Below are 23374 nucleotides of genomic sequence, written 5' to 3' on the forward strand. Positions count from 1 at the left end.
ACTAACTCATCAGTTTCTCATTGAGGCTGAAAAATGTCACCATTAAATAAAAAGCAGGAAATGCACGACTGCCTCAGTTTTTCTGCGTGTCTCCATTAGTTTTGCATGTGAATTCGCTTCATGTTTGTATCAATGTTGCTCATTAGGTAAAATTAAGGATGTGTTGCCCAGTGGTGTGGTGGATGCCATGACCAGGCTGGTGCTGGTCAACGCCATCTACTTCAAAGGCAACTGGAACAAGCAGTTTAAGGAGAGTGCCACACGCGACGCTCAGTTCAGGCTCAGCAAGGTAATTCCCTTTGCTGATAAAAGCTTTTTTTTCCTGCTTCTCAAACAATATGACAATTGGCACGCAAGAGGTAGTGGGATACTATTGCCAAATTCATGTTAGTCAAAATTTCAGAATTCTTTTTCACTTCTTTGGACAATCTCTGAAGATTGGGGGGAAAAAAACAACAACAAAAAAAGTTTTATCATGTTGCATTTCTCTTTGCTTACAGAATAACGCTAAGCCGGTGAAAATGATGCACCAGAAGAGCAAGTTCCCTTTAACCTACATCCCTGAAGCCAGCTGCCAGGTAGTTTGGTTCATGTGGGGTTAAACCAGCGGTGCGACGCCTGTAGATATAAAACTTTTATTAAAATGACTTCAACTGTAATATTTTTACCATCTGTTTGACAGATTCTAGAACTGCCTTACAAAGGAAAGGAGCTGAGCATGATCATCTTTCTACCCAATGACATAGAGGACGGTACAACAGGTCTGGAGAAGGTAGGACATGAGCATGTTTGAACACGTAAAGAAACCTGCGAGACGCGCACAAAGTAGGGACTGATTTGATATCCACCCTCAGCTGGAGAAAGAGCTGACGTATGAGAACTTTGTGGAGTGGACTCGTCCAGACATGATGGATGACGTCGAGGTCCAGGTGGGCCTGCCCCGGTTCAAGATGGAGGAGAAATATGACATGAAGGGGGTCCTGGTCAGCATGGGCATGATGGATGCCTTCGACATTGGAAAGAGTGATTTCTCTGGTAGGAAATGTTCCTGAATGATATCAGATATATTCATAACCCTGTAAGGAACGGGTACCCCGAAGGTACCTGAGGTTTTCATCAGTGCGCTCCTCAGTAAATACTTGTCAGGGGCTGTAATGTTTAAAGATATTCCCTCCTTCTCCTTTGTGACAGGCATGTCTCCCGGCAATGACCTGGTGCTGTCAGAAGTCTTCCACAAGGCATTCGTGGAAGTCAACGAGGAGGGAACCGAGGCTGCTGCCGCCACTGCTGCCGTCATGATGCTGCGCTGTGCCTTACGTCCAGCCAGTTTCGTTGCAGATCACCCTTTCCTCTTCTTCATCAGACACAACCCTTCCAGGAGCGTCCTCTTTGCTGGCCGTTACTGCTCCCCCGAGTGAGCGCTGCATCACTTAGATCAGCGTGTCTCAGCTGGAGGGAGGTTACAATACAACTAAACAGCTTTAGTGTCACATTTTATTTTGGATCAGTTGGAAAGTGTTGAGAATAATCGCTCTAGAGACTTCCTGCCGATCACACATCGAGTTCCCATCCTTCATTTTCAGCTCCAGCGTGATGTTTTAAAACTATGGTGTGAAACTGTGGCTTCGTGTTTACGTCACATCTCACACGAGTGGTTCAGAGTTTATCCTCTGCCTCGCCGAAGGTTCAATTCTTGCACCGTTTTAACTTAATCTCCTCCTTAGTTTTTATCCATGACCTTATGGCCCTATTTGCTGCAGCCTAATTTCCTAGACTAGTTTGTCTAATTTTATACCTTGTTAAAGATTTTGCCTTAAAAATTGTGCCTTTGTCAGCTGGCAGCACAGACATCAGCTTTGCAATTTATGATACACGACATTCAATTACATCTGTTTCCACTTTTCATGAACCAAAGAGAAGATTGTAACTAAGTGACAGACATTATGTAAAGTGCAGTTATATGTAAGTGTGCATTTAATATAGACCAAAAAAGGACAAGAGCTTACATGAAGGTTTGCTGGCATTGGGTCCGTGTCATTTACATGTGTCCCTACGCTTATACATGTGGAATTAAAGTGTGTGGTTTGAAAACATTTTGTCGGGTTTTTTTGTTTGTTTTTTAAAATGCCTTTTTACTGTGATTTTCCTTTAAGTGTGATAAGATGGAGGTCAGTGAGAAACATGTCATTCAGTCATTATTAGGTTGTTCTATTGTTATTTAGATGTAGAGCTAAACCTAATACTTTAATCCGTTTGGTATTTAAGAGACTGAATATATAACAGTAACTACTTTATAGATTCCTAATTCCACAGGCTGTGGAAATAGATGGCTCCCATATTGACTATTGCACATGGAAATAAATGTACTCCCAGATAGCTCAAGAGGAAATGGGGGGGGACGAGAAATGATAATAATCAAATAGATGGCTCCCATATTGAATATTGCACATGGAAATAAATGTACTCCCAGATAGCACAAGAGGAAATGGGGGGGGGACGAGAAATGATAATAATCATGCAGATCTTATCTTCAATAAGCTTCCAACTGTATTGGTATAATAACAACCTTAATCAACAGTTAAAACGATTGAATGACAAGACTGGAGATGTGTCAGAACAATACAAAATATGGACAGCCATATTTGAAATATGCAGCCATAAATTGAAATGCAGTATACACGGCAAAACCATAGTTTATACAACTCTAAGAAACCTGAAAGAGAACATTTGGTAAGGTTGTCTTTACGACCCCACGCAGCCTTAACCCTCTTGGACGAGTTTTCATGTAAATACTTGGGTCTGGTGCCCTTTTCTTGTATTCTCTGTCGAGATGATCTCACTCTGCTTCAATCATGGGGAAGTCTCAGAAGGATTCATCACTCCATAAGATTTTCAGTCCAGTTCTTTATTTAGCCATACCTCAGCATTTTCATCCTGTTTTCCACCATTCAACTGAGACCATTTCTGATGAGGCTTTATTAGAAAACAGCGGATCGGGCGAAGGACCCACTGCATCTCTCAGGTCCTCTGGCATCGCCTTAAAATAATGTCCCTCTGTTGTAGACAGTGTTTGTTTTAGCCCTGCCACTTCTTTTGTCCTCCACTTGTCCAATTTCCTCAAATTTCTTGAGGGAATCCCCTTGTTGGTCCAAAAAATACCATTTTATGCCTGTCAAACTGGGTTATCTTCTGCATTTTTTGCCATTGGCAATTATCAAAGTGGTTACAAATTATGTGTCTTTGCAACAGGCTGCAAGGTGCGTATACCCCGACTTAGATTCGGTTCTTTGCTAAGTTGTCTTTGTTGACATAAAACTGGTTTACCCTATTGAATCAGGTGACTTGGTATAAAAAATAAAATGTCTTAAATTGTGAGATGAGGACTGCACTGTGCAAAATATTCAAAGACCTTCAGAAAACATTGAGAACTAACAAGTTTTAGACTCTCAAAAATGAGAAGAGAAGGACATTGTAAGTTAAGAATTAATGAATGAGCAGCATGAGGAGGCAGTCAGCATAAGAAATACTCCTTAAAGGTGGAGCATAGTTGGTCAGGGCGAACAGCAACAGGAGTGTAGAAGAGCATTCTTGACTGTGGTTGTAATGAATGAGGCAGGCGATATTTCATCAGCCGTGAGAACAGCACAGAGGAAAACAGTGTGGACGCTGTAGTAAGTAAGACACACCAGAAGATGGCGACGGTGACACACTTTAGAATGCAGGCTGTCTTCCAACCCCAGTCACGAAGAAGAAGTTCACTTCCGGATGACTTCCGTGTTTATATTTTCGAAGTCTGGACATTCATCAACGGTTGTGAACAACTCATACAGGTCATTTTGCTCTATAATTTCACACGCTCAAGGAAAGCGGAGATGACCCCGGAGAAACGAGCAGCGCGACAAATGTGTCCCATCGCGAGAGATTAGCGAAAACCTACGTTCAGTTGGTCTTACCTGCTTTTCTGGTTCATCTTGCATGGTTGGAGATGGAGAGGCTTCTTTCCAAGCTCACAGAAAAGCACGTCCTTTTCACGGCTTCCTTTCTTGTACGACTGGCTTTGGTCGCTTATGGGGACTATCAGGACAGGACCATGGCGGTGAAGTACACTGACATTGACTACCATGTGTTCACAGATGCTGCGAGGTTTATAACGGAGGTAACACGAGAGCTAACTGTCCCTGCTAACATACAGGGGAAATTATTAAAACGTTAAGAGGGAGGGGGTAGAAGAGAGAGTATAAGCTCTTGTTTAGTAAACATTTGAGTTATTTATGTGGTAAGCTCGTAGTAATGAGTGGTGTGAGTGGCATTGCAAGTCTTAGAACTTTTGTTTCTGCTTCGCCTCGTTAACGTAATGACGTTTCCAAACTTTCCAACTAAAACATTGATTACGGTTGGAAACATGACTTTTTTCTTTTGGTTAGATACAGAAGAGATACTAGATAGATACTAGAAGAGTAAGGTTTATGAACAGACATACCCTAAACAGTATTACAGGTCATGTCGGTGAGCAGTACTTTGCAACATTTTTGTTGGATGGCTTATGTAGGCTTCTTCACCCTGATTTCACCCTGGTTTCTTGAATATTGGACATTTCTTAACAGGGTGAGTCTCCATACAACAGGTCAACCTACCGCTACACTCCTCTTCTGGCCTGGCTTCTCACCCCAAACATCTATCTCGGCATGGTGTTTGGCAAGATCCTGTTCATCGTCTGCGATGTGCTGTCAGGACTGCTCATCTACCGAATCCTCTGCCTCCAAGGCCTAAGCTGCGAGGTTTGTCCATCCGATCAAGATCTGCTTATTCGTTTTTCTTATGACAAGAGTCGTGGTCTGGAACTCGGAGGCTTTATGCTCATGCACGTGTGAACAGATTTGGGCTGTTGTTTGCATTTATGTTCAGACAGCACGCCGTGTTTGTTCTTTGTGGCTTCTCAACCCGCTGCCCATGGGAGTGTCAAGCCGAGGGAATGCTGAGTCAATCCTGGCAGCTTTGGTACTGGGGACATTACTCTGTATGGAAGGTAAGAGTGTCGCTTGTGCCTGTGGAACTATGAGTTGAATACATGCCAATTCTATCATGTAATATAGATATATAGCTTCTGTGAAATTCCTTTTTTTTATTTTTTTATTGTATTTATTTCTCTTCCAGCCGGGCTTCTGATGTGGGCAGCTGTGCTCTACGGCTTGTCTGTTCATATGAAAATCTACCCCATCACATATGCCCTCCCCATTGCTCTGGTCCTGCGTACAGCAGAGGCGAGAACAGAGGAAACCAAAAGCACCTGGACGTGGAGGAAGCCTGCTGTATTTATTGGAAGTTTCATCAACCGGAAGCTGATTCTCTTTGCAAGTGTATCCGGAGGAGTTTTTGTTACCCTCACAGCAATTTTCTATTACATGTGAGATGAATTCACAAACTACATTATGTACTATGTATTGTCCAGACCAGTACACTAACTGTACATGGAAATAAATCAATAAATCAAATTAACGCAACCCCTTTGCTGTAAATCCAGGTATGGTTGGCAGTTTCTTCATGAGACATACCTGTACCATGTGACCAGAAGGGACATCAGACACAACTTCTCTCCATACTTCTACATGCTCTACCTTACTGCAGGTATTTGTTTCTCTCCAGCCATTCAATGAGACTCGAACAAAGACCAGCACAGAACACTAGATCGTGTGCAGATGTTACTTTGCTGATGATCCACTTGCAGTGAAGTTCATGTTAAATCCGTGACATATCAGGAAGAATGTTTTCTTTTTCCCTCTATCGGACAGTAAACACACGGGAAGTGATTCAGTTCTCTGTGCTTGACGCACCTCTTGTGTTCTTTCAGACAGCAGGTGGAACCAGGGCCTCGGCCTGGCAGCATTCCTGCCTCAGCTCATCCTGCTGTTGGTGGCATCGTGGGCTTTTCACCGGGACCTGGCCTTCGCCTGCTTCCTACATACAGCTATATTTGTCTCCTTCAACAAAGTCTGCACCTCACAGGTACACGAACCACCAGCAAGAAGGAGCCGTCTCAAGCCCTTTTCACACACGTAACATTAATGGCTTCATCAGTCTGTTAAAGTGAAGACGCAAAGAGCCACTGTGAGCGAGCGATATTTGCGATTAGCCCATGGTTGGACAGTGCATGAACTGCATAGGCTATGGTTATACCAAAACATTTGTTTCACAGTTGTTAACGTTACATCATACTGAGAGGTTGTTTGAAACAAAGCGATGGTGGATGAAAGCAGCTGCAAATATGACTCTTCCACATGTTTAAGCCGTCGAACGGTCAGTATTACGCTGGTTAGGGTTACATAGCACTACAGTAACTACGTAGCTGTTATCAACTGGAGGAAAACAGAACCTTTTTTTTTTTCACCTGAGGACCCCTCGTCTATGCCGTCACAGCAGGTTGTCAGAAGGAAGGCTGCATCATCACATACGTCTCTGTAAGTCTTTCTATAGTTACAGAAGGTGTTGGGTGGGAGCAGTTGAAATACTGTTAGAGGGTCAGATAGAAGGAGGATTTAGATTTTTCTAAATGATGAGAAAAACAACTTTGCTGCAGCTTTTCACTGTGTATAAAACCACAGTTGGGGAAGGTGTGAATAGTGTCTGTCATTTATTTAATATCACAATCAATTGGCTTCCTCTGAACAGCTGATCACGTGTCAGATGTGTGCCTCTCCGTTAATGTGACTACAGCAGTTTGCGCTCGTGCCATATTGTGATATGCATACGTTACTATGTCCCACTCAATGAGACTCCAATCTCAAAATGTGATGGAAAAGCACCAAGAGTGTTATTAACACATGAGACTGACACATCTTTTTGCCACCAGATAAAAGGAAAGCAGTGCCTGTGTGAAAGAGGCTTAAGTAGAGATCATATGGCGCCTTGTCTCGTTAGATAAAGTTCTCACGAGAATAACACTAATTGTCCATTTTTCATTCTTTTGTTTCTCACTCTTGCCTGTGAGTCATCCCAAATTGATCCTAGAACTGAGACGAGCTGTGAAAGGAAAGTTGATTTTTTTTTCTCTTCTTTTTTTTTTTTTAAAATATGCTACAAGAGGAAGATGAAAGGAAGAGACAGAAACTAATTACCTGCTGTGTTGAGTCCTGACATGATCAACTGAAAGAAGAAGTGGAAAAAAGAAAGCGGTCATTGTTAGATTTAACAATGTTGCTTGTTTTCTTTTTGCAGTACTTCCTGTGGTACCTGTGCTTACTTCCTCTGGTCATCCCACACCTCAGTCTTTCAGTAAAACAGGGCCTGGGCCTGCTGCTCCTCTGGTTTGCTGGGCAGGTGAGTCACTTTCACACACCATCAGGGGCTTATCGGGGGCCTTCTACACACGCATCTACTGGGATGACGTGAAGCACAGCTCATTCTCTCCGTGCTCTGTGACGGTCGGCTATCTTCACACGGAGTTTGCTACTGCTACTTTTGTGCAACATGGCAATTTGTAAATGCGTAATAACGAACCATGTTACCAGCAGCAGTAGCGAATTCCGTGTAAAGATGCTGCGGCGGCCCAGTAGACACGTGTGCAGAAAGCCCCCGATAATCCCCAATAACAACAACACGGCAGCTATGAGCATTCATTAATTTATTCGTCTTAAAGTATTGGTGAAATAAAGACAGATAATGCCTTATTTAGAGGCTGTATTGTCTCTGCCCCGTTCACTCCCGTTATATGGATATACACGGATCTCATGTAATCTAAATAGCGTCCGAAGGACGCCGACTTACACCAAACTGTTATCGGTGAGTAGATGAACGTATTTTATGCCAGAAATAAGGTCCAATTTTAAAAAAATCTAACTTCCCCTTTAACTCAGTCAGGGGTATCCCACGCTGAATACAAATTTAGATTGAATTATTCTCCATCTCTTTGTGGGCAGTTAATGCCAATGATGGAGAAATCAGAAATATTACAGCCATGACAATTTCATTGGGGTATTTGCCAACCCAGACCCCAAATGTTATTTATTAGTTTGAAAAAGGACTAAAGATATCCAGCTCTTGTGTTTTTCTTCTTTTATATTAAACCTCTGAGGGGATAACTGTGTTGTTTAAACTCACAGAAACTGGTCTGCGATGATGGCTACAGCAAGAAAATATCACCTTTTGCAAATAAACAAAAGAGCAAGTGTTCAAATATCCCATTATGACCTATAATGTTGTTTGCAAACAATGTTGTTTTAATACATAAATCAAGAAAACTTCTTCCTAAATATTTTTGTGGCAAGAGTAATCTGCTTGTTAAAGGCTTGATTCCACATAAAGACAAAAAAAACCCAGAATATTTATACAGTTTGCAAACGCAGTTGGAAAAACAGACTGACTGACTGCATTACTCACTTGCTATTGAATTTGCTAATGGAAGTTTCTTTCTCTGCAAAATTACAGCTTTACAGCATTTTAGAATAGTTAACCTTGGTCAAAACTTTAGATGAAATCGGAGTCCTTGACAGGGCAGGCATGGTGCTGTGGAGGTGTGGGCCGTCACCTCACAGCTAAAGAGTTCCTTTGAATCCCAGCTGAGGCCTTTCTGTGTACTTTGCGTGTTCTCCCCGTGCATGCGTGGTTCTCTCATGGTACTCCAGCTTCCTCCCACCGTTCAAAAAAAAGCTTCGTTGTCGGTCCATTTCCTCATGTTCAGTTTTCATCTTTCGAGGCTAATAATGAGAACTTTATGTTGGCAGCGTTTTACAGGTGTGTGTGTGTGTGTGTTCGTTAAGAAGTAGTTTTTGAGGTGTGTTGGGCACATGGTCCTGCTTAGCAAGCCAGCTGCCAGAGTTCAGTGGACATGTTTGGGGTTGAAAGCATTTTAATCTAAAGAGAGATTTAGCTACTTTTCTTGTTAGTGGTTTTAAAATTGTGGCTCATCAGTGTATATATCATTACATAATCCCTTTAGTTCCCCAACTATCGATGGTCTATCAGTTTGTTTGTTTTTTACACCATTTTATGCAGCCTGTTTTCTTCATTCACAGGGCATCTGGTTGGCTCCAGCCTACTTCCTGGAGTTTAAAGGCCACAACACTTTCTTGCTGATTTGGCTCGCGGGATTGCTCTTCTTGGTCATCAACTGTTTCATCTTGATTCAGATCATAACCCATTACAAACCAACGCAAACTCCTCCGAGACGGAAGGCAGAGTGACTCTCCAGGGACCTCAGAGTTACTCGATGAAAGGATGTTCCCGTAAATCGGGCACCGTGGTTGTATTGGCAGAAAGAAAATGTTTACGTTTATATCCATTTTATATCATTCCAATATAATCTAAATCACTTTACCACAGATGAGTCATATTTGTGAGCAACAAAGCCTTGGATTATCCCGGGTTAAACCCATGGATTAAATGTTTGCCATTGCGAGTCAAAGCACTTAGATCCACAGTAACTCACGTAGGGCAGAAAACTAGTAACACAAGGCTCTCTCCAGATTAGAACTAAGTGCACCTGTGGAGGAGCCGCTCAACAAAGCAGATATTCTCAATTAGCTGCCCCACAGTCTGAGCTGAAGTATGACATCCTTTAGTTTTTTTTTTTTTTTAGTTTTTTTTTTCAATGACGTTTTCACCTCATCTCAAAGGGAATCCCTTTTCTTGCTCCGTGGTGTGCAGCAAGGAATAATCATTCATGTCGGCACTCGCTTCCAGCTCAAGAGGAGGCTTTAAGATCCACAATGCAGAGAAAGCTACACTAAATCACGTCGTGCTTGTGACTTGAACTTTATGCTACAAGTGGTGTCTGGCTTGCACATTACTCTAATGAGATTGATATGTTTTCTTGGTTTGTGGGAAGGAACCGAATTTAGGAAATGCCACCATCTGTGCTACATAAGCAAATATTCGTGCCGCGATGATAAATCTAGTCTCGTCTGGCATGAGGGAAAAAATGTTGGCGGTAGCTAACGCATCGCTGTCTCATCACTGTAATAAAAAAAGATCAGTCATAGATATAATAAAAGAATAAAAAGATACCTGATATTCTTTTAATCACAATCTTAGTCAAGTTAGAATAAATTTTTGAAGCTGCTCACTACAATGAAGTCATTTTGTTTGCCAAGTCTGATCTGGGTGTCTCCTCTTCAGCTGCAGTTCACTGTTGTCACCAGCAGACTGAAGCATTTACCAACTGAAGAGTCAGCTCAAGCATCTGTCTTCGCGTTACCCTGCAGATTAATCAGTCAACTGGAGCATGAATGCAGCCCAAAACAAACACTGCTGCCAGTGGTTCCCATATCTCACTGTGCTCTTATGATGGGAATTATTAGAGCGTACACTTCAGTCCTGTAGATTCTGAGCGTGTTTTCTGGTCCTGCAGCCTGGGACACACACTGGGGCTCCTCGGTATCTAGAATGTGCTGTATTTTCATATTCAAATGCTTTAATGTTTGAGGCTGAATCAGTGGCTTTTCACAAGACATTCATCCAAATCACTTGAAACCCCTTGCTTGTGTGTTCCATATGTTCGTGCACATGAGCGTGACTCACGGTCAGCTGTGGCCTGAATATCCGGTCCATGAATCACCAGGTTGCACTCAGTAACCTTAGAGCTGGCTAGCTGCTCTGGGGCACATATATCAAACCATTTCATTTCAATCCTGCAACCCACCGAACGAAAGCACATTCAGAAGTTTAGTTTGAATCTGTCTTAACTGAGAAATGGCAAGAAATCTAGTGCTGCATTTTTTTTTTTTTTTTTTTTTTTTAGAGCAGCCACTCCAGGAGTACTTGGCTGTACCCTAAAGCTTACTTTAGCAGTTGCCAGAAGCATTGTGAAACAATTTGAATTTGACAAACTGCTACAGTAAAAAGGAAAAAGAACACAAAAAACATTCATGCAAGATGTGATTACCTACATGTTACATATTTCTACTCAGATTTTTTTTGACAAACGATGAGAAGGTGAGCAGAGAAGTGCAAATGACATGCATAAATATTTCTAGTAGTAAGGTAAATGTGTTAATTGGACACAATTTACAGAAAACCGATTAATACAGATAATTAAGTGGCAGCGATGGATGGTTAGCTAAAGCAACTGATGAACAATTTCTGGCTTCTGGTTTAAGGATGAGCAGCTGAAAGTATTTGGAAAATAATAGATCAATCTTTCAGTATTTGATAGAAAACTATAAATGCCCACACTCTAACCTAATAAGAGGCATTTGACAGCACTCCGGAAGCCACCACTGATGAACATAAATAAACTATAAGGCAGTGTGCTCAGTCGTTGCTCATCATTTAATTGTTACGCATGTTGGTTTCATTTTTATGTATTTATTAAGTTTGTAAAACTTGATTTTATGTGTATCGACACTGTTTTGTTTTGTACTTGTCTTTTAACTCAGGGAGTGACCTGCACTGCTGTGTAATGACAATAAAGTTTGTAATCTCATACTATTATGTGACTTTTTTTTCCATATACATGGTAGGAAATTTGTATATCAGCATAATGTGTCTGTGACTTACCCTGAAGGTTTCCTCCCCTTGTCACTGAGGAGAGAACACGCGAGCATTGTTTGTGTGATGCGTCACTGGCGGATCAGCCTATTTGAGTGTGTGAGAGAAGCGGTGTTAATTAGGGGCAAAGAATGGGGGTATAAATGGCCAAGCAACCTCGCATTGTTTATTACAGACACGCACGCACACACACACACCCTCACACTGTACTGTCACTGTGTTGACAGCCACACTGTCAACACAAATCAAACGCATTGCTTCTACTACAGAAGCCCAAAGCAGACACTTATTTCTTCTTGTTTCCTTTCCTCACTTTTAGATTTTGTCTCACTTCACCTGTCTCCCTGTCTTTGTCACACTCTCCCCTTCCTGTATCGAACAAGTGTCACGCAGTTGGCAAGATGGCAGGTCGTAATGTACACTGACAAATATGAAACACCTAGAGTCGGCCTTGATGGCAGCTATTCACCCCCTTTACAAGGATCTGCTGCACAAATAGATAGAAATGGTTCATTCTCAGGTAATAAAAGCATAATGATTATGTTAGCATCTAAATCGATAGATGCTAATAGACATGTCGTTTTTCCCCAATACAAATTTGTTATTGTTGCAGATTGTAACTTTAACAGACAGCTTGCTGTAAAGAGAGGGCTTTTAAGCTCTTTGTACTTACTTGAATTTTCATTTGTTGCCCTACAAATCCTAGTGGATTACAAGACCTGCTTCATGGCAAATGTATATCAATAAATCTAATTTATTTGATGGCAGTTTTAATCTGACCTGGCTCTAGCAGCCCTGCAGAAATGAGAGAGACTGGAATGCAAGAGGAGAACTGTTCTGTCTGTCTGAAAACATTCGTACCTGACACAATTAGAGTTCCTCGATAAAGCAGCAAAGCACCATCCCCCAGAGAAGTGTGTTGGGTTTGTGGGTGTAGTTTCAAACTGAGACCAACTTTAAATGTACCAACAATTATGGTATGTTTTGATATTTGACACTGACGTGGGTTGAGAGACAAAGTTCAACACACTGACGCATACCTTAGAGCAACAAAGACCTCCATTTATGATAACGTGCACACTGAGCAACATTCTTTTTGATGCAGACGTGAACATATCTAAAGTGCTAAAACCATTGTTGGTGGACATTGTTTTTATCATCGGCAAAATTCCCATAGATGAGTTCAGGTCACTTTTTCTCACATTTAGTTTGCTCTGTTACGACCTATAAACAATCTCGTGCAATTTCTTTTGGTGTCTCTACAAACGAGATCAATCTGGCGTTTGCTTGATACACGAGCACGAATCCACGTAAACACTCCCAATCATCCTAATTAGTCAAATCCCCGCGCTAACTGATCCTAACACAGCCTGTAATTCCCTGTAAGCTATACGGTAAGTGCAGAGAAACAAACACAGGCTTCTGGGAGGGATTAGAAGAAGGAGTGATGAGTGTAGCTGGTGGCCAGTGATGAACTCGGGGAGAGGCTTATTCATCTCAGGGTCAGCGGCTGTTAAAAGTATAGAATAATTCCTCTGTTTAAGATAAGAACTCGGTCAGCAACAACCTGAGTGTCCAAGCCAGACTTTTACTAACAGAGTTCTGGTAGAGGTCAGAGGTCAGCTGTAGCTGCTCGAATGAGTGATGGAAATAATCAAAGATAGATAAGACCAGGGGTGTTGCTAGACATTAAGTTCTCCTGGGGCGCAGCCATCAAGTCATATAATACTGTTTGCAACATTATTTTTAATACGCCACTTAGCTATCTGAAATGATGGGATGATGGAGTGTGGGCAAAATGGAAGCTGCTTTAGTATTTGAGTTAATTAAAAAAAAAAAAAAAAAAAAAGCTCATACTGTTTGTGCATATTATTTCCAAAAAGTTGAGGGTTAGAGCCAATGCTTCACCTCACTTATTGCTAATGAAATAAGCTATTACAATAAAGCCCACTCCCGTCACAAGGAGAAACATTGGGATAACTTTACTCAAACTATAGCGTGCATCAGTTAGCTTATCCGGCAAGTGAGCATGCAGCTAAGGCCAGAGAGTTAGATTGTCTTTTGCGTTAGACACTCTCAGTGTGTGGTTCCTGCTGCGCAGTGCATCATGTTCACTGGACTGCTGAATGCACAGCGGGGCGCAAGGAGGCTGTACATACCCAAACAGCTTGCTTTTAGTGTTCACTTCAACTTGCATTTTGGAATAAACTGCAAAAAAGTTTTTTGGGGGTTTTTTTTCTTGAAAAAAAGGGTCTCTGTTACTTTTATTTCATATAATTCCACACTGTCTGCTTGCTAAAAGTCATGTGAGACTTTTTCCATGGACACAGCTGATCAATACTGGGTCATGTGGCTCGGTTAAAAGGGTCAGGTGATGACTATGGTTAAGACCTTCAAAAGTCTAAAGACAGGTGAAAAGGGAAATTTTTTTTTTTTCCAACTAATACCAGTTTTAGAAGTGTGTGCGGTAAAAAGTCTGATGTCAAATAACGTGCCGTTTTGACTTTGGTCAGTGTTCCAAATGATTAAAAGCTGTATTTAAGGTACCAATTCCTTTCAATTCTCTTCTTTCCCTCATATTAAGTAATAGTTTCCATCGTAATTGTTTGTCTTTCACTGTCATTTCATCTGCAGCCAACTGGACTATGAACTGAAGTTGGCATCCAAGCAGCTGATCATTTACTATCATTAAAGAAGATTTTTTTTGTTTTTGTTTTGGATGAACAGTTGCACCCTACGCAGAGGCCGAGACACTGAACACCGACCTATCATTATTAGAGTGTATGATGTGAGAGTTTAGGGATGACCTCAATTTAAACGTGCAAAGTGTAGCTGAGTGCCAGGCGGGAGATAAGTCCAGTTCTCCTGAGAATCCCGGGGACCAGGATGTAACCACAGCTTTTAAGTTACATCTCTGTCCCCTGCCTCCTCTCTGTCCTCCGACATTCCCTCGGCTCTTTGCCTCGGCCCAGACGGTGGCGAGGGATGTGTGTCAAGTTGCCCAGATCGTGTGAAGGAGCTGTCATGCCGGCTTTGCAGCACATTAATCATACAGGGGATGTGGCTAGAGATACTCTGTATCCTGTTATTCTGCCTCTCTATTATTAATAGGTGAAAGGATGAAACCACATTTGGTAAATGTGAAAAATTTAAAAGCTACCAAAGAGGCGAAGACGTAAACCGAGCAATAGAATTTTGGCTGTTGTTTACTCAGGAGAGCAGGAGACCGTCGGATCGGAATGACAGAGTTACGGATGATTTAACCCAGGGATGTCCAAAGTCGGTCCTCGAGGGCCGCTATCCTGCAGGTTTTAGACATGTTTCAACACATCAGGTGTGTCACAGCAGGGAAACATCTAAAACCTGCAGGACCGTGGCCCTCGAGGACCGGATGTGGACATCCCTGATTTAACCCTTTAACATCCCGCCCGACTGTTTGGTAGAGCACACTTTTCATTGACTATACTGCTAACCTACCGAAAACCATCTCTAAAACTTGGTTTAGGTAGGTAATGCTAAAAGAAGGAAATGAAAAAATGCAAAGAAACATTTTTTCTTTGCTGTTCGTTCTAAAGTGTTCAAAAGTTAAAAGGTTGATTGGTAGCATTAACAGGGGATTAAGTGATGGTCTAGAAACCACAGAGCTGCTTGTGTGTTAGTTTTTATTTTTTCAAAGATCCAGACTACCAATATTTTCAATATAAAGAAAGACCTTTAATAGTTAAGTCCCATTTGCAAAAACATGTAGAAACATTGCAACACGCTGCATATATATATATATATATATATATATATATATGTATATATATATATATATGTATACACACATTGTGCTTGATACTTGCAGCTACCTCCTCCATAAGATAAGCATGACAGTCGTTAGCAATTATGAAAGAGAAAGCAAGAAAAAAAAAAGCCGGATTTATTTACGTTAGTAAAACAGAGAGGCATTCAAAACTGTACGTTTTTAAATGGTAGACTTTTGCTTCTTACAATAAATACAAATCATCAAACATTTACTGACATGAGCACACACAAAGAGAAAAAAGACAAATCCTTAACAGTGACACAGTGTACAGTTGTGCGTGTCGAGTGGAAAGCCTGTCTGGGTAGGCCGAAGCTTCAACTGAACTATCCCAGTAGTGCAATTTTGGAAACCACAAGAGTAGCTTCACAGAACTGAGACTTACATTGAATCGATTTGGTGCTTTTGAATTCATTTGTGCAACAACAAAAAAAAATAAAAAATAGATAGATACTGATGTGATGACAAAGTCGGAGGTTTTTGGACAGGAAAAAAAACCAACATGAAAAGTGAAGATCCATTTCAAAAGAAATGAGTCATGTCTGCGCTGAGACTGAAATGATAATCTTGTCGAAAGCACGAATTGCAAAGTGTACAATATTAGCTCCGACACACATAAAAACGATCTCTATGTTCAAAAAAGGAGTTTTATCTTTGAAATGAAGAATCTACCATATTCCTTCTCACAGGAAAAAAGACATAAACTTGAACTTCTTAACAATAAAATCTTCAAAAGGTAGAGTTTTATCGTGTTCTGAGCAAACCTTCAACTGATGATCTATATCCTTAGAACATCTTCCAAAGTGCCGAGTTCATATCAGGTCCTGCAGTTTTATGAGGCGAATCTATTTAGAATTGCTCTCACTTTTCATGCTAGCTGACAAATGTCTGTCCCGATGCAACATATGGGCACACGTGGTCCCATTTATAGAGGGTGCTCTGGGTCTTAATGGGTTAAGTTAGCAATGTCCTCAAACTTTTATACCACACAACCTTCATTCCTTCCACAAGGAGATGAAAGCCAAGGAGCATGCGGAGGGCGGCTTCTGCACAAATTATTAACTAGTGCCTTGTTCATTGATACTTCAATAGGACACACACCACAGATCTGTAGTTGTTCCTGTGAGTCTGAATAAAGGCCACTAAATTTTGTCCTGGGCATAATGAATCTTTTTCTAATAAAGTAAACAATATATATGTTAGCCTGGCCACTCGTTCACATGTTTTGGTGATTAATTGCAGATTGTCTGTGCCGTATTTTGCTGCCGGGCATCACACGGGATACCGCTGAGAGCAGGAATTACTTTCAAATCTGTCCGTAGAGCTGTAATAAAAGACGCCCCCGACAAAAGCATTGGGATAAAAAGCTATGTTGCTGGAAAATCAAATTCAAAACACAATCCCCTAAGAAACTGGCAGACTGTGAAAGAGATTATGTGAATTAGCTGGTGTTATGCATTAAAAGTCTGCTTGAATGCACAAAGAATGGCAGTTTACATGTTGCAAATGTGACAATGATGTAACTTAAGCCCAACAAACTTTCTATTGAAATAACGAGTACATTTCAAGTCTTTGCAAGTTCATTTGATTCATTTCTAAAATGCATAGAGACCAGCAGTTTCTGTTCATACATCACTGGAGGCAGTCATAAACAAAAGTTTTTTTTTTTTACAACCCTATTTAAAAAACAGTGACACGGTGTGAAATGTAACTCTTGACAGAATGCAATTATTTCCCAATCATTTCAACCCTGTATGTTTGAAAATAGAACAACAAATTAAATGTTAAAACTGAATTATTTACTTATTTACTTGAAAAACAAAGCCCACTTAATAAAAGCTGGGACAGGGGCAGTTTACCACTGTGTTGTGTCACCTCTGCTTTTAAGCATTCGGGAACCAAGGAGACCAACTGTAGTAGTTCTGTAAACAGCTGTTGAACAGTTTGGATCCTCCTATTCCTCTGTTGTAGTTTCCACTTATTTGAAGTGGGTGACAGGTGTGGATTAGGGGCAGGCGAACCGCGCAGTAGCCTGGAGCATGGAGCCATGCTGTTGTAACACCTGCAGAATGTCATTTGGCATAGGCATTCAGTGATGAACCTTTCCTTCTTCTTCCTTCTCACTGAGATTCTCTTCTTATACCTGATCATGTTATTAGCCAGATTTCCAGTGCCATTTTAGAAGATGAGAATAAGAAAAGATGATTGGAAATGGTAAAAGTAAAAAAAATAAAAAATTCCACTGGGGGGGGGGGGGGCAACTTTATGAATAACCCCTGACCTGGCAAACATCACACTGAGGTGACTGATCTGTCGTTTCCTGCTTTGGTCGTAAAAAAAAAAAAAAACCTAATTTGACTTCTCCGGCATCCTCCCATATAATGATATACTATCCAAGATAATTGCAGAGATTAAATTAAGTTATGACAAAGGGCCTTCTCTATTTTCCTTTTGTTGACGTCTGCCATTGTATTTGTATAAAGTTTCCAGTTAGGGCAACTTATTTTATTGAATTACCACCTCTTAAGACATAGCCTATACTGCCACCCTCTGGCGACACGACACAGCGTAGTTTCTGTAAAACTATAATTTATGTTTCTTTTTTACGACTTTAAAAAAAAAAAATCACTTCAGATTTGCTTCACGAGTGAACGGAGGTCTGACTGACTGATCTGTTACCGATGACCCCCATGAGCTGTTGCATGTTCCATACCGTGTTCTTTTGAGCACTGCAGAACTTTTTGGTCTTCCGTTGCCCCCGTTTCTGAATTTTTTTGGGAAAATGTCGTTCGGCCTCGGGTGCGTTCACTTTGTACAGTTTTTTTTTTTAAAGTCAAATTTAGGGTTCAAATTGCTTGTGAATCATTACATTCTGTTATTTACATTTTACACAGCATTCAACGTTTTTAAAAGAGCGCAACAACTATTCCTTAATTCGTCATCTCTGCTTTTGTGCATATTCTTGTACTTGTTCATCCCACTTGGTGTAAGTTATCTGCCATGTACAAAGTAAAAAGTAAAGTTAAAAAAAAAAATTTAAACCCCCTCCCCCATCTTTTTACAACAAAATTCTTTGTTTCTCCCCCCAAAAAAAGCCTGGTGTGGACAACATACAAAACTAAATAAATTTGTGTTTCTAGTAATAGATTGTCTCTTTGTTACTAAATCCAAAAGTGCTCGGAACCAACCACAAAATATGTACCTTAAAAACAAAATCTTCTATCCACAAGCTGGACTGAAAGTAGCCTTTTTGATTGTCACAGAGCTGATGCTTGAACCTGAGCCGTGGTTGAGACCTTTTCAGTAAAACAGAAGACATCCTGGAAATCCTCCTCATCAAAAACTCTTGTAATTCGGGTGCGTGTGTATGAAAATGATAGAACAAAGCATTTTAATGCACACAGATTTTGCTTGTGTGAATATGTGAATGTGTGAATAAGTGTATGTGCATGTGGAGTGATGCTGGGGGGCTTGTGAGTGTCTGCTGCTGTGTTTATGTGTGGGTAATGCATCGATCACTCTTACGGCATATAAATGTAGGGATTGGACTTGTGGTGACCTGTTCTCATCACACAGGGCATAACGTTTCTATGGCGAACCACCATGGGCTGGTTCATGTCATGGCCGCCCTCAGACCAGGTGGGAGAGTCCATGGGCTCCCGCTTGATCGAATGGATGAGGCCATGACCTTTGAACTCGTAAGTGCCATGCTTGTTGAAGTCCTGGTGCATGTAGGCCTTGTGCGGGTTCTGTGGATAGACCTGTGAGTCCATGAGGATGACGGATTGATTGCTGCATAGAGAATCTGTGTGCGAGAGTCTTTGAGGACTAAACTGGCTGGAGTCACTGTTATTGCTTAAGTTTTTGTCACATTTTAACAGTCGGGCGTTGGTGCCCCCGTTGTTGTTGACTGGATAGTTTGGATAGGTGCCGTTGTTGTACGGGGGGCTGATTCCTACTTTTCCTCGCTGACAGGGCGAGTATTGTGGATCATAATAATCTGTCTCCGATTTGAGTTGCAAGCCAGTGCTGGGGTCATATACCCCGTTACCGTAGCGACGGTCAATGGCCACTGATTCTCGACAAGCCCAAGTTCCCCCGTATGCTTCGCATCCATTCTCCGAGTCGGAGTCATGCTCTACCTTGATGGGTGGCATCTCGGGCATCAGATGGCCATCGTAGCATTCTCCGTATCCATTCTCGCTTTTCACCAAGTCCACACAGTAAGCATCTGGGTCTGTAGAAATCTGAGAATTCCCATAGAGCTTGGAAATAAACACTTCACCGCCTCGGCCACTGTGGCAGCTTGGGGAGAGGCGGTAAGGCTTCCCGTACTGGCTGGTCCTGTTCAGGCGGTTTGAGGGGATGTAACCGACTCCCTGGCCCGACCTGAGTGGACCTGAGTTCTGACGCATAGGCCAGCCACCACCCAGGCCAGCGCTGAGACCTTTTTGGGGAGCCATGGAAGACTTGCAGTAGTTGAGGGGCTCCTCCTGGTTATAGTAGCCATCAGGGCGGTACTTGAGGTTGTCTTTGCAGAGTGGGGTCCAGGGAGTGTGGTGACCTTGCTGGGTAGCGCCTGGCGTAGAACAGGACAGGAGGAGGGGGTCTGCAACGTCACCCATTCCTCCACTGAAGGAGTGCCTTCGTAGGTGTTCTCCATGCTCACTGTAAGGGACAGAGATAGAGAGAGACAGAGAGAAAGAAAATCAAATTTAACCCCAAAATATGAGGAGAAAAATGGAATAAAGTGTCGGTGTTCCTTGATAACATTAGTCCATAGCTACAACTTGGTTGATATCAGGCAATGAAAGCATGATATACAGCTTTTACCTTCCCTCTAACTGATTTATGTGGTCAAATAGATTAAATTTTCCCTAATTAGTTATAGGAGGCCAACGAATCATACACACAGCTTGATAAAACTTTGACAAATTGTAAGTCCTTGCATAGCGTTCACTGGGGCATTGCTTATGAAATTGAGAAACCTATGCTATGCTTTGTGTCACAATGGCTGATGGGTCAGTCAAGTCAACGGAACAGCTGTAAGAAATTGCTTAGACTAAGGCTGGCATTCTTCTAAAACAGAGGTCTTCAACAGGGGGTCCGCGGAGGTACTGCAGGGGGGTCGCGAAATCTTTGGTTGATTAGACGATTTTTAACATTTAAAAAAAAAAAAAATAATAATAATTTTTTTTTTTCAAACTGTTTTTTCTCACAAATTGTGTGCAAACGTGTGCCATCCACAGATGGTTTGAGGATTCATTGTCCCATCTACATGCATGTTTAAAGTTAAAATCTGTGGATTATTTGAAAAGCTCAGTGTTGTATGCAAGATGTTTGTTTATAAATGGCAGTGGCACGGCCACCCTGTACCTTGCACATGTTTAAAATAAAAACATGAATATATTAACCTGTGTATTATTTGAATAGCTTAGTATTGAATGTACAATAACAGAGTAGCTATATTTATACACGGCACTAGGCCCCGTTGAATATAAAACACAATTGTATGCCATATAAATAGTAGGGGGTCCCTGCTCCAACTCTCCATCAGTTTGGGGGTCCCTGGCCTGAAAACGTTGAAGACCCCTGTTCTAAAATATCACTGGTCCCCCCATATATATTCATATGGGATGTCCACAAAAAGTGTTTTGTTTTTCCCACTGAATGATGGATGACTCAGAACCTAAATATCTAGGTTTGATTTGCTTTAGTTCATAAGAGAATTGTTCCAAAAGTGACTAATCTTTTCCGGGATGTGTCCCATCTGAAAATTGAGAACAGAGTTTATATCCAGAACTCAAAGATCAATGACAGTCCGCACACCAAGTTTGCAGGCAGTACAATGCAGTGGTGACTTTTCAGCCCCATAGTCTTAAAAGTGCATTTTCTGATCTTCCCGTATTGAAAACGTTTATTTTCACATCAAACATGGACTGTGAATGTCATGATCTATCACCAGGGATCCTTCAGAATTGATAAATAAAACTTTCAGCTCCAGGAAAAGCTCACATTTCCTAATTATGATGTGTAGACCATACTTTGGTGGCGCAAAGAGACATGTTTCAATGGTAACAACAAGGGACACTTGCTGACTGGTCAAGCAAAAGTAGCGAGGGGAGTGTTGCTTCCATAGTTATACTAAGACAGAGTTCCTCTGTCAGTTGTGCTTTTCATTGGACAGGAATTTTCAAATATTCTGAATGTTTAGCATATTAGACTAAATTTTGGCTCATCAATAACCAGAGAACTTTGTTCAGAAGATGCCCTGTACACATTTACAGAGCACTTTTCAATCGTTTTTACACTTGAAGCAATGCTTATGTAGTGGCGAAAACGTAGACTGCAACCAATTGAGCATCAACATTACCTCAGCCTTTCCTTCCAAGTGTGTAGAAGACCTTCAAAAAAATCTAATAAATAAATCTCTAGAGCCAAAGTTTGGATTGGCATTTTTGAGGTTGTCCTAAAGTAATGTAAACATCATCATTATTTTCAGCCAATTCCACACTAATGAAAACAAAGTAACAAATATTGGATGTCTGTCAATAGATTCCTGTAAATGTTTTACACCGTAATTTGATGCTGAGCCTCAACGCAAAGACAGGCTTCCCAATCCAACCTGCTGTCTAATTATAAGTGATGGGCCGTTTGTAATGTTATCCTCTGGGCTGCCCTGGATGATGTAGGGAAAGAGTGAAGAGCAGAGATGGTGGTAGGGCTCTGCCTACTGACTGCAGCTCAGATCCTGGCCTCTAAGCTTTCCAAAAATTGTTAATGAAGCACGAATCACAGAGGGCCTTTCTTGTAGGCTGAGGCAAGTATGAGCTGCTAATTGGTGTGGTGCCCCAGCCTGATGGGCAAGGAAATGTTTTTAAAAGCAACTGGGGTAAATGCTTGTGTGAGGCTGTTGTCCATTTGTTGGGCACACTCATGCTGTTTAAACATAGTGCCCTTGCCTTTGTATCATCCCTCTTAGTCAAGGCAGGCTGTAGGTAAATTATAAAGTAAAGGAAAAACATCTCAACTGTAGAATAACAAAGTAAACATGTCATTGCTTATATATCACAAGCTGCTTAAACACAAGTTGTATTTACTGTGGCCTTTCAAACACTGACATTCTGACCTTTACGTCTAGCTCCCCCTTCAGGCAAAAGTGTAGGTTTCAAGAAATGAATTCTACCTCAGCTTCAGCTTGACCTTTATGTACTTTATAGCTCCCCTGTTACAAGAGTGTATGACACTAGGACTCCATCCTGCTGTATGTATGAAATTTCAGTCTTTCTTACCCATGCTCCATTGCAGACATTATCCCTCCTCCCTTGTTCTTCCCCCGCATTAAAATGTTCTTCACTTTCATCTCAGTGATGGAGGGCAGTAAGAGAGGTACAGCTACGCAGAACAGAGCCAACTGGGGGGGCATCAGTGCCCCAGAGGATAACTTCTTTTTCTGCCCGTGGAGAAACTTTAACTGACCCTGGAACTGCATAGTCTGGAACAGAAGAGAAGAATGATTTACTGGGTTTGGACAAATTCAAAGATTTCTATTACTCTTTTTTGTGTGTTTATTTTTGTTTTCAATCTGATCTTAGCCTTTAGGTGCTGAAAACATGGTGTAGATGGGTCCATACAATCATCAGTGACCAAACTGAATACATAAGTTTATGAAGAAGATTAAAGGCCCTTTCCTGCTGGTCAAAAAACAGTAAAACTCCTGCTATCATTTGACTTTTGAGTGCCATGGAAAAGGCAGCTCTCTTCAGCTGAAGTCGCTGAAACTCATAAAGTCAGCCTCTTCTGATTTGCATTGATGGAAAAACAACACTAGGGTTTCAGCTCTCATGGCCACAAAAGCAGACCCACCTTACGTTTTTTTCTTTATTAACACCTGTTTAACAACCTCAATGTCTCATATAGCTCTGAAACTGAAAGTAACAACAAACAGACAAAATAATTGATTCTGCAGGACAACTGAGACCTCACTCGGCCTTTACAGCTCTTTAAGGCTGATTCATTTCATAGCATTGCTTTGAGCTAAATGCTAAATAATGCACAAAGTTACAACGCTAACATATAATTTAACTG

At 41.3% G+C, this 23374-nt stretch overlaps 3 protein-coding genes across 6 annotated transcripts in view; 2 read left to right on the top strand and 1 right to left on the bottom strand.

Moving 5' to 3' along the window:
* The window catches only part of LOC142370161 (leukocyte elastase inhibitor-like), a 38624-nt gene extending 36531 nt beyond the window's left edge, over positions 1-2093 (top strand). For all 4 annotated transcript variants that reach the window (XM_075452609.1, XM_075452607.1, XM_075452610.1 and 1 more), the window contains 5 exons: positions 147-289; positions 501-578; positions 683-772; positions 855-1035; positions 1192-2093. In XM_075452609.1, the coding sequence (XP_075308724.1) occupies positions 147-289; positions 501-578; positions 683-772; positions 855-1035; positions 1192-1418 (719 nt within the window). In that variant the 3' untranslated portion in view covers positions 1419-2093. The remainder of the gene's footprint in view (positions 1-146; positions 290-500; positions 579-682; positions 773-854; positions 1036-1191) is intronic.
* A 1669-nt stretch (positions 2094-3762) lies between these two features.
* Positions 3763-11421, top strand: pigm (phosphatidylinositol glycan anchor biosynthesis, class M). Its single transcript, XM_075452755.1, has 8 exons — positions 3763-4156; positions 4605-4778; positions 4906-5026; positions 5155-5404; positions 5522-5625; positions 5849-6003; positions 7213-7314; positions 9009-11421. Exons 1-8 carry the CDS (start codon positions 3986-3988, stop codon positions 9174-9176), a joined length of 1245 nt encoding a protein of 414 aa, XP_075308870.1. The 5' UTR covers positions 3763-3985; the 3' UTR covers positions 9177-11421.
* Positions 11422-15311: 3890 nt separating this feature from the next.
* Positions 15312-23374, bottom strand: part of ahrra (aryl-hydrocarbon receptor repressor a) — a 75719-nt gene continuing 67656 nt past the window's right edge. Inside the window, exons 8-9 of the mRNA XM_075452617.1 lie at positions 22579-22781; positions 15312-19954 (exon numbers count right to left, since the gene is read on the bottom strand). Of these exons, the coding sequence (XP_075308732.1) occupies positions 18808-19954; positions 22579-22781 (1350 nt within the window). The 3' untranslated portion in view covers positions 15312-18807. The remainder of the gene's footprint in view (positions 19955-22578; positions 22782-23374) is intronic.

Source organism: Odontesthes bonariensis, chromosome 20 (assembly GCF_027942865.1).
Source record: "Odontesthes bonariensis isolate fOdoBon6 chromosome 20, fOdoBon6.hap1, whole genome shotgun sequence".
Classification (NCBI taxonomy): domain Eukaryota; kingdom Metazoa; phylum Chordata; class Actinopteri; order Atheriniformes; family Atherinopsidae; genus Odontesthes; species Odontesthes bonariensis.